At 36.1% G+C, this 17,143-nt stretch overlaps 1 protein-coding gene across 24 annotated transcripts in view; it reads left to right on the plus strand.

Moving 5' to 3' along the window:
* The window catches only part of RIMS2 (regulating synaptic membrane exocytosis 2), a 478,829-nt gene that overhangs the window by 72,474 nt on the left and 389,212 nt on the right, over positions 1-17,143 (plus strand). For all 24 annotated transcript variants that reach the window (XM_086465565.1, XM_086465576.1, XM_086465572.1 and 21 more), the window contains one exon: positions 13,285-13,495. In XM_086465565.1, the coding sequence (XP_086321691.1) occupies positions 13,285-13,495 (211 nt within the window). The remainder of the gene's footprint in view (positions 1-13,284; positions 13,496-17,143) is intronic.

The raw sequence follows: 17,143 nt of genomic DNA on the forward strand, positions 1-17,143 counted from the left end.
TTGGTGGGATAGTGACCATGTAGGAATGATAATAGGTATTTTTTTTCTCCAAATTATATTGAGCAACCTGGTCTAGTGGGAGGTGTCCCTGCCATGGCAGGAAGGTTGGAACTAGACGATCTTTGAGATCGTTCCGACCCAAACCGTTCTATGATATGTTATTCCACATTTTCTTTAATTTAGGTTAGTAGATTTGTTGAAAGGCCGTGGCAGTTGAAGATACCTCAGTGAGAAGGGGGAAAAGGACAACAACATCATAAAGTAACATTTTTTTTCCGCCAATTCTGATTGTAGTGAACATTTGAGCTGGGCTGAACCTGCTCAGGGGTTAGGCCTTACTATTTAACAAAAAGACTTCTCAGCAGTTTACATGATACTATAACAATATAGTAATCTATAAGCCCTGCTCAACAGCATGAAAAAATAGAATGCATTGAGAACTATTAAATAGGGAAAAAATTGGTTGATGAAGAGCAGAACTAAGACTTGTTCTACTTGCTTAAGTGCAATTACGCTAAAACAAATGTGAGTGGAATCTGTTTATGTTTACTATTTTTCTGAAAAAAAAGTACTTCAGGAGAAGGCTTTAATAAACTGATATCAGAGTCTTGGCAGAGAAAAGTGTTTGAGCATTATAGGAAAACAGATTTTCAGAGGGCTGTCTCTGGGATGGTCCCTGGGCTTTGAGTGTCACAGTGTCCTTGCTCCCTCTGCTAGTTTACAGGGCCTGCTGTTGCTGCATACTTCCACTCTATGGGATTATGAACAGCAGAGCATGATGAGAAGGCCTACTCCTGGCCTGATGTTATTCTCTTACAACTCTCATTTATACCCAGTAGCTCTGAGCTCTTAATGGTTAATTAATAAACTTTAATTAAGAGGTTAAAGGATGTAAATATAAGATTGAATTCTGGTCTTCTCTCTGGCACTGATTTTTTGCAGTGGTCTTGCACAACCCCAGTTATTTGGAAAACTCGAGCATTGTCTCTCAGAAACAGTATTATATTAACTACTATTTACAGAGCTTTTGAGGCACAAATCTCTTATCTTTTCAATGATTATCAAACACTGTTTATCTAAAATGGAGAAATACTGCTGCAACCTAAATTGATATTATGTTTTACCTCTGAGAAGCAAAGTTTGAATTCGGCGCACTTTTTGAGTAAAGGGAAGGTATGGAGGCATGGATTTAGATATAATTAGTATGGGGAAAATTGTTACACACTTTGTTCATGCACTTATGAAAAGTCTCACCTGCAGGTGAGGGCAACTCTCCCTTTGTCAGCTCCTTCCTCAAAAAGTCATAATTATTTTTTATATTTGAATTTCCATTTCAAGACCCATTTCTTTTGTTTGTTTCTGGAACAGGTTACATTAGCATGGTGAAAATAATTTGTGTTTTGGTCCTACTTCCTGTTACTTTTAAAATATGAACAGTATGGAAAATTACAGTCTTCTGAGAATTGGGAAACTGTTTCAAGAGGATCTCCCTCTAAAGTGCTGCTAGAAATATGGCTCCACTGGTGGTACTTTTACAGTAATCATACTGATACAGACAAAACCAAGATGCACCACAACTAATTACTGCCACCAGTTGTGGTGGTAGTAATCTAGCATCAAGCATGGTGATGAAGTTGATGCAACCAGATGGTGAGCACAACTAAGACTTGGTTACCCTATCTTTGCTGGCATTGCTCAAATTTATTTCCTGTTTGTTAAAAAAGGAAAATCATCAAGATAGGAACAATCCTGTCACAGAGGTAAAAAGATAGGGCTACTTAATAATTGAAAATACTCATGAATGTTGTAAACAATGTGGAATGAACTCGCTCTAATCATGATACTGTAATATCAGGAGGTGTTACATTTCGGAGCCAAGACAGTCTGACCTACTATTTAGCATGTATTTACTTTGGCTGTGTGTGTAATTGTCCAATCAAAAAGTAATTTTGCCTTTCATAGTAAGGATAAAAAAGTTTAACACAGTAATTTAGTTATTTTGGGCATTTCTAAATCTACAGGTGTGAAGTTAATGGCTTCCTTTTGTGAGTCAGCTGATGATGCAAATAAAGTAACCCGAGTGACTGTAAGAAATATTATCTCTGCTGGAGTCACCCTTTATAAATGTAATAATGTTGCAATGTGCTTAATTGCCAGTGACGGAATTAACCTCTTTTTAAAGGTGCATTTGGTAAATATTGCATAAGTTTAAAATGAAATTTACGATAAAGTAAATAAAAGTATGATTTATGAAAACAAGTCAAATACAAGATAAACTGAAACCTTTTGTGAGTTGTGAATTGTGAATTATTTGGATAGAACAGTCATTTGTGTACTTTTAATTATGATGTTGTTTAAAAAAATAAAGGCCTAGTAATTAAAAAGTATATAGAAGTGGCCCAGCTTTCTTAAAATGGATATTTATTTGAGCACAAACAGTATCAGAAAAAAAATGTAGAAATAGCCAACATGCAACTATATTTCTAATGTTTTCAGACTAATATAACATTTCTGTTACAAAACATTTCAATCAGCTGAATGAATCAGGAAGAAACATGTAACAGTAGCTGTAAAAATCAGCATGGTTTTTAGATGTAAAAAGTAGAATGACAGGATAGAAATAGACTGTAAAAGGAAATTTGGTGGGAGCCACATGTATTCAGTGATTGAGATTTCAGGTGAGAATTTTTGTATAGGGGATGAAAGTCTGTGTACGTCTGTGTCAACTGTGCATGGAAAATATCCAAATAGGAGTCTTAATTTTTGCATAAAGCTCATAACATAATGCAGGTGCTGCAATAACAGCAAAATAATCCTAATTCTAGTTTATAAAGTAGTTTTGTGTTACAAAGTAAGTAATGAATGCTATTTCCCTTCTGTTTAACAAGAAGCTCTGACTTTTCTTTCACCATGTTTTTACATGGGGGTCTGTTGTGGCAGATTGGCTTAGAGGTCTAAGAAATTTTCGTTTCTGGTTGGAGTTTTGCAAAACTTAGCCTACTGCAAATGGAGATAGTTGAGAGTGTTCTGATTCTAAATGTATGTAAGGCTATGTTTGATGTGCCTTTTTTACAGCTATGTACATGCTGCAGGTTTTTCCTGTCCTTTATGCCTTCTTTCATAGAAATTAAGGACAGATGGTGGTCATCAGCGATATGAGACTGAATGCTGAAAGAAAGATCTGTTACTTTTACTCACAGTTTCTGAAAACTCCACTACCACTTGTCCAAACTGCTTAGCAGCAGCAATATGTGATGATACTATGGTATCAGTACAGCTGAAGACTCAAATAGTATTGCCTATCATAAGGTGTCTCTCTCTGATTGTATCCTTTCTAATATTCAGCAAGGCTTGAGCTCATGAAGTATCTTTACCCTTAGACATGCCAGTTCCAAAAGTTCCTTTCTGCCACTATGACTGTTTTTCCAAACTTGAAACCAAATTGTCTTTGAGACAGTTGTTCTTTCCCACTAGAACTGGCAGAAATTAAGTGAAGAAGTATATGTATATGTAAGGCACACAGAGTGACAGCTTTCATCTTGTTTCATAATGAGTTAGGAAAAAAAAAGTTGAACATAATTATCCGTAATTTTTAATCTGTAATCTTATTTCTTTAACTGGGATGAAATATAAATGAAATGATGGTACAAATGCCAATCTTTAAAGATCCTATTCTTGTGCTTTGCCACACACATTTCCTGACAGCCTGCTTTTACTGGAAGTTCAATTACTTTCTCCTGATCTTCACTGTCAGCTGAGGATTAGTACTTACAGTTTCAGCACTTTACCAAAGCAGCTCCTTTGGGATAGTGTGGATTGCAAACACAGGGACAAGGCTCATGGAACTGGAGATAAAATATTTTTAATTGAGAGAATGCAGTTGTGGAATGAACTTGGAGAGTTTCCCTGGAGAGTCAGGCACCGGAAGATTCCCTTTTTCAATTACAACTGGCACGGTTAATCTTGCTTTGAATGAGACCTAAAACTACCTGGGAAGTGTTGGCCTTGTCACGAGGGTTAAGAGTGGAAGGAGAACTACCACTATTGTGTAGAACAGTATGGATTTAATTTACCAACTCGATGCTTAAACATTAAAAAAGTAGTCCTACTGATATTTCCGGTATAGGAGGAGAAGGTACAGAAATAGGTGAAAAAATTTATTAAAAGAATAATGGAGAATTTTTGTGGAGAAAGAATGAAAAATTTAGCTAAGACTGTTTATTTTAGAAATATGAGAAAAACATGGTGTGAATCAACAGACTCATAATCCTTTAAAGAAGCTCTTTTACAGATTTTTTTTCTAATATAGGAGCAGCTAATGAGAATGAGGAAAAAAATACCCCAGTATAATCACCAAAATATTTGTATGAGAGTTGTGGAAACTTCTGTTCTAAGTTAGGATTTTAAATAGGATTCAGAAAAGGATAATTAGAACCTCTCAGTTACATTGAAATAAAACACAGAAGTGTATGAAGATATTCAAAGGTGTAAAGTAGTTTCCATCTGGAGTTATGAAGGAACCTTCCTTACTTATAGGCAGCTAGTCTTACAACTGTTAGTTATGGAGAAATTAGGTATCTTTATCTGAGTAATTTAACCCTTGTTAAACTGTTGCAGGAATGTGGTATTGTTTTTATCTTTAAATGCCACTCTTCTTTATTATAGCTAAAAAAGAGTGTTGAAAAAGATCTAGATGAATTGGATGTATTACTATATTCTGCCTGTTTAAGTCCCTTAATTGGGACTTTATAGCTTTTTGTATATTTCAGATTGTAAAAATACGATAAACAACTCAGTTAAAGGTTAATTTTAACAAAGTCACAAAGATACCACTTCTTAATTTAATCTTGCAGTTAGCTTGAACTGTTGCAGAAAAGGTAGAAGCAAGTATCTGTCTGTACTGAGGAAACCTGGAAGTGACAGGTACAGCCAGGATTTATGTACTTCTTTTTTCCTTTATATACATATTGTCTAGCTTCATCCTTTATCACACAGAAATATGGTAATATTAATAGGGTCAGCATTTAATTGGCCATATGTTTGTCTCCTCTGTGTTCACTTTTTCTTGTAGCCTTGCACAGGACTATTGTACTTAGCTGTTGTTCACTGCTACCTTGACAGCAAAGAGCAGCCTCACTGCTGCTAATAAACAAAGTTCATAAGCAAAGGCTGTGGTTTTATTCAATACTGAGCATTATAAACAGAAAAAAATGGACAAGTAAGGTAATCCTGCCAGTTCCAGCTAGACTTGTTGTCTAGCTGGTGTGTAATCTGTTGATTCATTCACAGTCATATCCTACTCAGTTTTTAAAACTGAGGGTTTTTTTTTTCCATTTCCTTTCTTAACTTTTCTACGGAGTTTCTGAGTGTATTAAAATAAACTAGATTCAGTGATGTGACTTCATCTGTAGTTACACACTTATTTAGGGTCACGCTAGATTAATTAATTAATTAATTATGACATCGGGAAGAGTGCAATGAGAGGGATATTTGCTATTTCGTGAGGGAGGTTAAATAAGCTGAGAACAAAGTGTGATAAAGTGTAGACTGGAAGCCTTTGCAGAAAGCCATGGTAAATGGAGAAAAGAGAGAACAGAGCCAGGACAGCTTGAAGGCCTCATCTTGGCCATATCTTTTACCTCTAAGAGTGGCTTGTACAAAGTTCCACCAGCAGAGAATTTTTGGTTCCATTCCCCAGTGTGAGGCAAATGCTTCTGGGGCATAACTGGGGTCCTTACCCTGCTCACTTGCCTGACAAGGAGAGACTGAAACAGTGATCTTTGTTTTGGGTGCTGATTAGCTTTGCTGTATTTGACTTTTCCCACTTGAGTTACAAGTGAGCAGCAACACTAGTATAAACCAAGAACAAGATTGTTTAGCAACCACTCTCCTTTCTTTCCATTCTCTTAGCTCTTTTTCTTCTCTTCAGCATTTCAGGCACAGTCAGTGTACTTCACTTAGATTTAGAGTATATATACTCACTTAGAATAAAAGTGTATGTGTTTTACAACAGTTCTTTCAGTTAAATTATTGGAAAATGTAATGTCTCATATGTGTGAACTGCCATAATTTACTTTAACTATGTCTGTGTCTTTTTAACCAAGGATTTGGATTTTGGCCACCTTGTGTGTTTCATGTGAATTCAGTAAGAGTATTGTATTGATAAAGAAATACTTCTGTGATTGAGAGAAAGTACGATTTTTCTTAGTGTGAACAAGGTTATTTCTTTTGTAAGTAAGTCTTTCACCATGTTTAGAGGCTCCTTATTCTGTGATTCCTATGTTTCATAGACTCTTTAAAGATGTTTGGCACTTAAAATTTCATCACTATTGCTCTGTTCCTGTTTCAGGTTAATGAATATCACAGAATAATTAAAGTACATATTCCTTGATAAGTTAGAGAACGGGAAACATGAAAAACTTGGGTTTTTTTTCCAGTTAACTCCATCTATAAAACAAGTCATATCATATGTAGGAGAAAGAGGTAAAAATTTCAGAGATTTATTTCTACTGACAATTTCAGGAGGATTTTCTCTATGTTTAGAAAAAAACTTAAATTAAAATATCTTACTCACTATTTGACACTGCTAAACACGGCTGTTATTCTTATCTAGTTTCTGTCTATATTTCATTTTCATTGGTATGAAAGCTGAAAACTCTGAATTGTGAATGGCATCAAGACTGTGATTGCATTATCTGCCTGGGTATGATAATCCATTAATTTTAAACAGAATTGGATGTGGGGTTCTTGTTTGAAGTTAGGCTTGAGCCTTTAATTGCTTAATAATTTTTCTTTATCTGCTAGACTTAAAGCAGAATCATGGTCTTCTGAAGAAAAGTTTTATGTGATTCCTTTTCTCATTTCAGTTGAATACTGGTGAAACTGAAATTTTGCGATTAAGAAAAGTTCTATTCTGCATTGCTGAATATAGGTTTGTTTTGTGGGGTTTTTTTAATAGATTTTTTTATAGCCTCCACACATCAGTATTAAAGAATAAACTTAAAGTTTTGCTGCCCATTGCATTACCTGGAGCTGAAAATACATGTGAGGTCATTGATCAAACTCTGAGAGAGTTAACTGTTCTCACAGTAGTTTATGAAAAGCATGAAGAGCTGTTTTTTTTTTCTATTGGTAAAAGTTAAGTCACTTTTTTTTTCAGTACGGCTGAGCCAAATAATTATTGTCAAATACTTTTCCATATGTTTCTGCTTGAGTTTATACTTTATATTTCTTATTCCACAAAGCCATTGTCAAGTGCATAATAATAGAAATGGTCTTTGAAGAGGATCTCTGAACCAACCTCCCACTCAAAGCATGGATATTGCCAATACTAGGTCAGGGCAGCTGAAGCTTTGTCTAGGTGAGTTTTGAAAACCTCATAGCCTCTTGGGAGAACTTGTTCTAGTGCTGCACTACCCTCCTAGTGAAAAGACTTCTCCTAATGTCCAACCTGAACCTCCCAGTGTGCCATTATAGTGCCTTTTGCCCCTTGTTTTCGATTTGCGACTACTAGGAAGAATTTGTCTCTCTAATTTTTTCAGATAATTTTTAGATTAGATAGTTAGTTTCAGGCAGCTGTTAGATCACTCCTTAGTCTGTTTAGTCCATTCCTCTTCACTGGATTGAGCAAACCCAGCTCCTGTAATCCCATCTTGCTCTAGGACCCTGACCATTTTTTTTTCTTGTTGTTGACAAACTGACTTGTCCATTTTGTCAGCATGCCTCATGAACTGGCAGACCCCAGTCTGGACACAGTATTCCTGGTGCAACCTTGCCACTGCCAGCTAAAGGGGAAGAATAACGTCCCTTTATCTACTGCTGTTACTCTTACTCTTGCTGATGTAGCCCTATATGTAATATGTCCAATTTGTAATGAGAGCACACACCCCGCTGGCTTATAACCTGTTTTCCGCCCTGTTTTCCGGAGTTTCTTATCAGCAAAGCTGATGTTTAACCAGTTGTTTCCCAGCCTCTGCCAACACAGGGGATTATATGTACAATAGTATGCATTCAGAAGAGTAGTAGGTATACTTGGTGACAGGTCAGTTAACACTATTGTAAAAGTAGAAAGAATTAAGTGTTTAATACAATACAGGGAAGAACGTTGTACGTTACCAGACAGTCATTGCCACCAGGCAGAAAAAATCGTCGAATGTATGGACTTGGCAAAACTGAAAGTGAACAAACCCTTTTTGAAGCCTAGATTCCGGCCACGTCTGTGCTCCCTGCCTGGGAATAGGAAATGAGGTGTGGACTACAATCAGTAATAAGACTTTGGAAGAAGTGTAGCCAGGAAATGAGAAGTGGCTGCTGCACTTACCTCTGGCCTCAACACCTGGGTACCTGCTTGTCAGTTGCCCTTCTAATGTCAAATTTTAAGCAGCTTTGGAAATTTCAGAAACATTTAAGTGAACTTTTGGAAGGCAGGAATGGCTTTGGAACTTTTTTTGGTAAAATGCTGTTTTGTGGGCATTTCTGGAGGACAGGAGAAAATAAAAACTTCTGCACAATAATAGGAGTGTCACGGTTTGAGGCTCGGCCGGCCACTAACGAATGACAGACGCTCTCTACTAACCCCTCTCCCCTCCCAAAAGGGAAAAGGAGAGAGAACAAGGGAGAGAGACTTTACGGTTTGGAAAAGAAAACTAAAACAGCTTTAATGGAACAATAACAATAAAAGAAAAGATAATAATAAGAATAAGGAAAAAAAAAAAGAAATATATACAGTATGTACAAATATATACAAAACCAATACCGAACCCAACTCCCCCCCCCGATGACAATACGTCACCACCACACCGCAGGGCTGGCACTGGGGCAGTCCCAGGCTGGACTCGGCAGCAGACAGGGACGGGATGCAGGAGCTGGACTCAGGCACTGGATTCAGGGATGCACGGATCAGTCCTCCTCAGATGTCGGCCATCGAAGAAGAGCGAAGGGGAGCGAAGGGCGAGACCCTTGTGATCTCTCAGCTTTATACTGAATATGACGTCTATGGGATGGAATACTCTGTTGGTCAGGTTTGGGTGACCTGTCCAGTTCGCTCCTCCCTGTAGGTGCGACCCTTTTCACTCCCGGCACCCCAACACGGAGTACAAGATTTAGCAGTGACCTTGGTCGCCATAAGAACAACTATAAGCAAGGGCCTCTCTGCATACCATTCCTTGGTACGAACTATAAACATCAGGCCTTATCACTGCTAGGAGCAGTCACTGTCTGGAAAAACATGCTGCTGTTTCAGAAAGTGCTGGTAGTTAGAGGAGACTTAACTGAAAAGTTAAAGCACTAAAACAGAATTAGTTCTGATTTAGCCCAAACCAGGACATAGGAGACATCAGACTACTGAACTTGCTTTTCATTTTTTGATCATGAGACACCCATGGATTGCTGCTTTTTGGTTGATACTGAATTTCTCCTTTCCAGAAAGGTATGGGGAACAAAGCATAAGTAGAATTAAATTAACTCCATTCCAGAACAAAGCAAGTATTCCAACAGAAACTATTTCTTGACCTTGACAGAGCAATCAAGCTCTTACAAACACTTGCTTTTGACACTGAAAAGTCCTCTATGCAGCTGTCTTGGACATGATGTTTTTACAACACAAAAAAAGTCTTCACTAGTCATATAAGCCTCATCAGCTTCACCGTGGTAACTTCCAGCAGATATGAGTGTGATTCAGAGAACTCATTCTCACAAGAGATGAAAATGAACAGAACTTAGATATTAGTTTTCCAGCCTAACTTTTCATTATCATTAGGTGTTTGCATAAATCAAACTTTTTTTTTTTTTTAAACAAACGTCTCCTTTTTCTCTAAAATTTATAGCGTTTACTAACGTGGATACTTGTTTTTTTGGAAACAACGTGGAAAAGGAGAGAGATTTTGCATCAGTACAGATAGATGGCATGTGCTATTGAGGCCATTGTCAAAATACACGTATGTAAGTGTCACAGATACGCATTGCTGAGCTTTCTACTTGAATGTTCTGTTGCTGTATGGTTTGATGTAATTATCTGGGTTTCCACCAAAAAACCCCTATCATGCCTAAGAATTAAGATTTGTATTATGGATGAGCATTTTGGCCTAAAATCTGCAGAGCCTGTTTTTCTAGTCTCACAGCACAGATCTTGGCCACTTGCATTAACTCACTGGAGTATAGGAACAGGAAATCATAGTCCTGGGATACCTGAGTTCAGTTCCAGGCTCTGAAGTTTGCCTTGGCACTGGTTACTTTCAGTTCCCTGGTAATGGAACTCCTGAGCCCTTCCAGGCAGCAACGTTCTGAGTGGTTACGTGAGTGCAGACAACTTGAACTAAACGGAGTTTTATTTGCATTGTGTTTTCTGAAAAAATGTTATACAATTTTTACTGAATGTGTTTCAAATACTGTGCTATTCTAAATACATAATTATCACTGCACATTATTGGCTTAAACCCTTGCAGGCTAGATAATTAAAAACCATTGATATATAAAATAGATCAGAAAGGTTTTTTTTACGGACTTCCTAAATTGAATATTTTTCCAAGTTTTTTTTTTTTCAAGTATGCATATTCATCTCAAGTGGTTCTGCTCAGTAAGTAGAACACATATTGTGTGTAACTGTTTATTTAATAGATTTTTGTCTTCTGTGTTTAATTTTTTGTGACAACTGTCAATACATGTAGTAATTTTCTTGGAAGAAAAATTTCTGTCTCTTTTTTGGCAGACGATAAGTTGTTTGCTGCTAGAACAAGGATTTTAGAAAACTACTCTGTATAACCTTGAAAAGTTTATACTTTGGGGCGAAAGTTGTGACCTTTACATAGATTCTTGTGCCCAAGAGGAAACGAAAGTGAAATTATTTCAGTACATGAGGCTTAAGAATTAGCAAAAGGCTTGTGCTTTTTATGCATCAGTGAGACTGGTAAGCAAATAATCATACAAACAAAGGCCATAGATTATAAGGAAGCCACAAAACTGATTGTAACCTAAAATAAACTTGAAGTTCAGCATAGATAATGTGCTTTAAATGAAGAGCGCAATGTTTGGCAAAATTAAAGGCAAGCAAGGTCTCAGAGATTACACGTGTTATTGATGGAAACTGGCCAGACTGCCAACTGCCAAGTATATACTGTTGTCAGCGTAAAACATTGAAATGTGCCAGGGTTCCAGATTTCCAAATTTTGTTCTTGACTTCATTCAGCTCTTTCTTATTAGTAACTTGTGTCCTGCTCTATTCAGCAAAGCAGTCAGCAGTGAAGTCTTTTTGAACCCTTGAGAAGGCAGAGGAAGCTGCTTACCCCCGACTACCCAAATGCTTGTTAGGACACTGACGACCCTCACGTCCTTCCCGTGGAAACCAGAGCCATGACCCCTCTCACTGCTCTGCTACAGGCTGGAAGGCTAACGCATGTGGGGGAGAAGTGAGAGAAAAACATGCCACTGCTATGTCCTGGGGACAATGTGTGGACTCAGAATTGAACTCAAGTGACAAGAGCAGGTAGATTAGAAAAGTGGCACACAAGCAACACGAAGTAAGCCAGCTTTCCCTCTGTCTAGAAAGGGGTCAGTGGCAGCTAAGAGCTTGAGGCAGCAGTTTGGTACACAGAAGAGGCAGCATGCCTCCAGCCTCCTGTCTTGACTGATGGAGCTGCCTGTTTGTTCCTACAACTCTTCTACGGTATAATGTAATTATAAAGTACATTCTTAGGGGAGTTTTCCCGAAAAAATGAAGCAAATCCCAACAGTTTTTGACATATGTGTGAATATCCATGGTAAATAATAGTTTGACATAATTTTGAACTGACTCAGTGTAATATGTGGCAAGAGCATCTGACACTTCTGATGAAGTAATTTCGTATCATTACTTTATATCTGAACTATATAAAGGATATATTTCTGCATCAAGAAAGTTGGTCTCCTGGATTTATTTTTTTTCCCAGGAGGTTATTCTTTGTTCTATCTTAGGCTTCATGTGTGTGTTTTAATAACCACATATCAAGAATCTCTGGAAAGATAATTTAAAAGCAAAATAAATCTCTCTTGCACTTTTAATTTTTTGGCTTGGTGTACAATTTTAATGTTTTATAGAAAATGCTTCATTTTGGGAGATTTGCTTGTGACTGTTCTGGAAGCTAAAAAAGCTGCTTAAATTAGATGAATAATTTTTAGATTGCTAAAATTTGCGGTCTCTGTTAGCAAAATTAGGTGAGTTGAATTCCATGCTAAGAATTTGAAAATCACTGTTCAGATCTCTTTAAATCACAAGGATAAAAACAAAAGAGAAGTCAAAGTTTTTGTTTTCACTTTGTGAAAACTTTTACGATATGCTATGTCACATTTTCCAGGTTTTTTCAGCAAGTACAGGAGCTAAAAAATTGTAACTTTTTACAATGAAAATTAAATTTCTCATGACATCATTTACCTTCAGAAATAGGGACTTTTTTGAGAAAAAACTGCCGTTATAGAACGTGAAATTAGTCTCTAACTTTGGTCACAGTGAGACATATCATATATGGAGATTTGATTATTATGGGCTCAGAAGTATGAATGAAGTTGAACGCCTGAAAGAATCATTTCACATGGCAGCTGACTCTGAATGTGCTCCTAGTCTATTGGAAACGGACGGTAAAATGTGTGTGCATCTTAAACTACTGTCCCTGGATTTTACACCTAAGACATTCTTCTACCTTATGTTTGGCATGAGATGGCAGTACCTATAGGGTGATATGAATGGCTTAAATGATTTATAACATCTTGTTAAGCTGAGGTAGCTTTCTATGGGCTTGCACCCAGTGCTTGAAGAGTGATTGAAAAAGCATTTTGGACTGATTATTCTGTGCAGTATTGTTGGATAAATGAAGATAAGCTATAGCAAGAGAAGATGTTTGCATCTGTCTTGTGGAACTGGGTAAAAGTAAGCTTGGAAAATAAGACCTTGTTTTTCTGCTATTAACCAATTTATTGTCTAGTGCCACGGGCTCTTGGATTACTCAGCCCATGTTTCCTACTGTTGTATTTGCAGCAAACAGCTGGTCACATCCTAAAGCAAAGTTACTTCTCTTTGTAACAGCTGGACTGTGTGCTGCATGTTATTAGTGTTGGGCCTCCTCCTAGAGTTTAGTTATAATGAAAAAGAAGTAATTCTTGCACATTACACTTCTAGAGCATCATAAATTAAATGTATTTGCTTTACTACAGTATTTCTCTCCAATTTGTGTTTTGAAATTGATTGCAATTTAGTGATTGCAAAGTATCTGTGGGCTTAAATAAAACAACTGTTAATGATCTCTTCTCTTCTTGCAGAAAATTACATCAGCAGTTTGAAATGTATAAGGAGCAAGTGAAGAAGATGGGTGAAGAATCACAGCAGCAGCAGGAGCAGAAGGGTGATGCCCCAACCTGTGGCATCTGCCACAAAACAAAGTTTGCTGATGGCTGTGGCCATAACTGTTCATATTGCCAAACTAAATTCTGTGCACGCTGTGGAGGAAGAGTGTCTTTACGGTCAAATAAGGTATGGAGTTATGAAAGTTTAGTAACAAGCTTCTCCTAAACTCAGTATCTCTTATTCATTGCTTGTGCATCCAAATCACATAGCTACTGAAACGGATTTCCTTTAAGGAGGTAATGATACCTACTTTAGGGGCTTTTAAGACATCTGTCCTCATTTCAGGTAATTGTCAGTTGCAGATGGATTTGTGACTATGGCTTTTAAGTTAATATATGCCACATTTCTGCTAACAGACTAATGAAAGTACAAGTCCTTTTTGATTTAAAGGTTGAGTCTCTGTATTGGAGACAGGGAGGTATATCTAGTGATCTAGTGATGCCAATATTGAGACACCGATTATTTCATGTTCGAGCAAGGATTTGTTTCTTTTCTGCTTGCCCAGGCTCTCCTGTACAAAACTATTGTAAAATTAGTGTTATAACAGTATAAACAATATATTATGAAACCTTTAAATATTTTATCTATTATAAAGATAATTTTTGTAATAATTATAATTTTATAATAATTATAAAGATAATAATTTTATCTAGTATCTTTAAATCTATTATATGTATGCACATATATTCTGTATAGGTACGTATAAATACGCATACAAACATCAAAATATTTTTAGGAAAAAAATTAAATGTACTAACAATATAAGGTTACAGCTAGTATACTGGTGTTTATTTTATAACGACAGGTGAAACAGCAATATGAATTTTTACAAAGTTGGATCATAGAGTAAAAAATTTAGCAAAACTGAAGTAATCACAGAAAACAGTTCTGAGAGAAGTTTATTCAACATTTTAGATAAATGTTCACATCTCATACACATCTCATTCTGACAGATACTTGTAGAATATTCATGATAATACTCAAGCTGTCTTATGCTAATCTTTTGTGGAAACATGTCTTTTGTAAACCAATACAATAATTTAATAATTTAGTATTTAGTAATATAACATTTTTCCGGTGTAATTTATTTCCATACATCTATGTTTTTCTGTAATACGTTCATTGTAAATACCATGCAATCTGCAAATTTTGGAAGGCAGGAGACAATGGTATAAATGTTATATATTTCTTTTTCCAAGATTGAAAGGTAGGCTTAAATAATCGACTCACGTTTTTGATTGTCAATGTATAAAATAATCTGCTATTTCCTGATAATTAAAGTAACTGAGATTATGTGTAAATTTTTCAAATTGCATTGGATTTTGTTAAGGTGATTTTTAAAATTTTGTCTTCAGTAAGCTCACGTATTTTTATTGTGTTTTTGTAAGTAAGTAAATCGTGTTGCCAGTAATAACTGATATAATAATTTCTGTATTAACTTCATCTGATTATAAAAGGCAATTAGGACAGATATTTGAGTCATCAAGTCTACATACTTAGAAGCACAGAAAGAGTGGATTAGGAGGAAGGCTTCATGTCCTAATGAAATGTTCTGATTCATCATTTAGACTGTCCTCAGGATGGATCATGTGAACTTGGCAGATATTTGTCTGACTTCTCTTGACAGATTTCCAATCAGATTCTCCCATACTCTCTTAGGTAATTTGTTACACTGCTTCACCATCCTCACTACAGAAAGATTTTCTTACTGTCTAACCTAAACCTGTCTTTCTGTAAGCTGACTTCTCCTTTCAGTATTATGAGTCTGTTCTGCAACTCTTCTCAGCTGGCTTTTTTTCTACTATTGTTGACAATTTAGAGGGATAAATAAGATTTTCTGTCTCTCATTCAATTATCTTCTAGAGAGTTAATGAAAATGCTGGACAGAGTATCTCTATACAAATGCCCTGTGAGGCTTCACTGGTGATATCTTTCCCTTAAAAAAACCTTGACCATTTATTCCTGTTCTTTTCTTCTTGTCTTTTCACCAATTAAGTTTTCTCATGGATGAATTTATTCCTATTCCATGTCAGCTAAGATTCTTTAAAAGCCGGGAAGCCGAACACAGCATTATGAATAAATCCCATTTACTCACCTTCTCTGTGACTCCTTGAAGGAAATCTAATAGATGGAACAGACACAAATTCCCTTTACTAAAACCATTCTGACTTTTCCACATTTTATCATAATTTATTCATATGCTTCCTAATTTTATTCTCTATCTTGGTTCCTACAAATCTGTCTAATGTGGATGTCAGACTCGTCTATTATTCAGTTGATCTAATGTTGAAGTTCCTTAAAAATTAATAAATTTGCATCATATTTGTCACCTTTTATTCTGGCCAATGAAAGTCTCTGTATTACAGTTAAGTTACGTATTTTAGACTTGAGATGTGTTACACTGAATATCATCTAATTTTAAATATTTGTTACTGTTTTTTTTGTTGACTTACTTTATAGCTTCTCTTTCTGAAATATCAGTTTGAAGTATATCTTCTGGTTCATTCTGCATAAAATAATGTTCTAGAGTAAGTATCTCTCTAATCACCATGAACATGAATACAAAAGATTTAATTCAGGCAGACTGTGGCATTCTCATATTTACGATCTCTTTTATGCTTATACACATTATTGCGTTAAATGATTTTTGGTCTACCAGAATTCATTCTTTTCCATTTTACTTAATGGATACAACTTCAGCTTCTTGAAGGATGACTTCTAATAACTTCCTGTTTTAACTTTGCTAGATTTTCTTTGGTCTTTGTAGACATTTTTTGACAGGTTATGCATGTCTGCTTTGGACCTTATATAAGGTGATTCTTACACTGTCTGAAATCTTCTTTGATGGAGCTGTTTGATCTCTGTGATCTTTTTGATATTGTGTAGTTTCAAGCAAAACTCATGACATTGCAACAGATTCTGCTACTAAATAGTTTATAGTACAGACCAGTGTTAGCCGCATGCATCTCAGAAGATGTAGAATTGCAAAGAACACTTCTTTCAAAGGTCACAAGGAGGACTGCTGCTTACAGGGTTCATGGTCATGAGTAGGAGCAGGACATGGAAATGTTTGACTGTTATCAAAGCATAAGGTTAGGATTCTCAGAATGATTGGATCATTTATTCCTTTTTCAGTTTACAGTGCCTGAATATGGGCATTAAAATTCAGTTCAGGTTGTATAAAAATTATCATTATGTGGGAGTTCCTTCAAATAAAACTGATAATGGTGGTACTGCTGCTTCTGGACTGTTTATTATCTTAGTGAATGGAGTATTCAGCCAGGATGAGGGCTTAAATTTCATGGGAGTAAGGGACCTTGAACTGTCATCTTTTATGTTTATGAACAATTTCAGATTGATTAAAACTGAAATAATAAATCACATGACAGGAACCAGTAATTGTACTTAGCAATGTAGGTGCGACTGATATACAAAATATACTATTGTTCATTTTTTAATTATACTGATTTATGTAGGGAAATCCACACTGAATGAGGCAGTACACAGCAGAATGAGGTTTATGCAGCTGAGAAATTTACATGCTAAAATATTGGACAAATACAGCTTCCAGATAGATACAACTTTGTGTGCAGTGAATATAAATTTCAACAGCTCAAAATTCCAGTTCAGTAAACCATTTCACTTGTAGAAGAATAAAACAACCCTCATCTGAAAACTTAACTTGATGCATGCTGAATACCTTCTTTCAGGGTGTTTGGCAGCCTGCTATCACTCGCAGCCACTGAAACATCCTTCTCCCTTTTGATTTGAACA

The sequence above is a fragment of the Leptosomus discolor genome, chromosome 5 (genome assembly GCF_034619465.1).
Source record: "Leptosomus discolor isolate bLepDis1 chromosome 5, bLepDis1.hap2, whole genome shotgun sequence".
Classification (NCBI taxonomy): domain Eukaryota; kingdom Metazoa; phylum Chordata; class Aves; order Leptosomiformes; family Leptosomidae; genus Leptosomus; species Leptosomus discolor.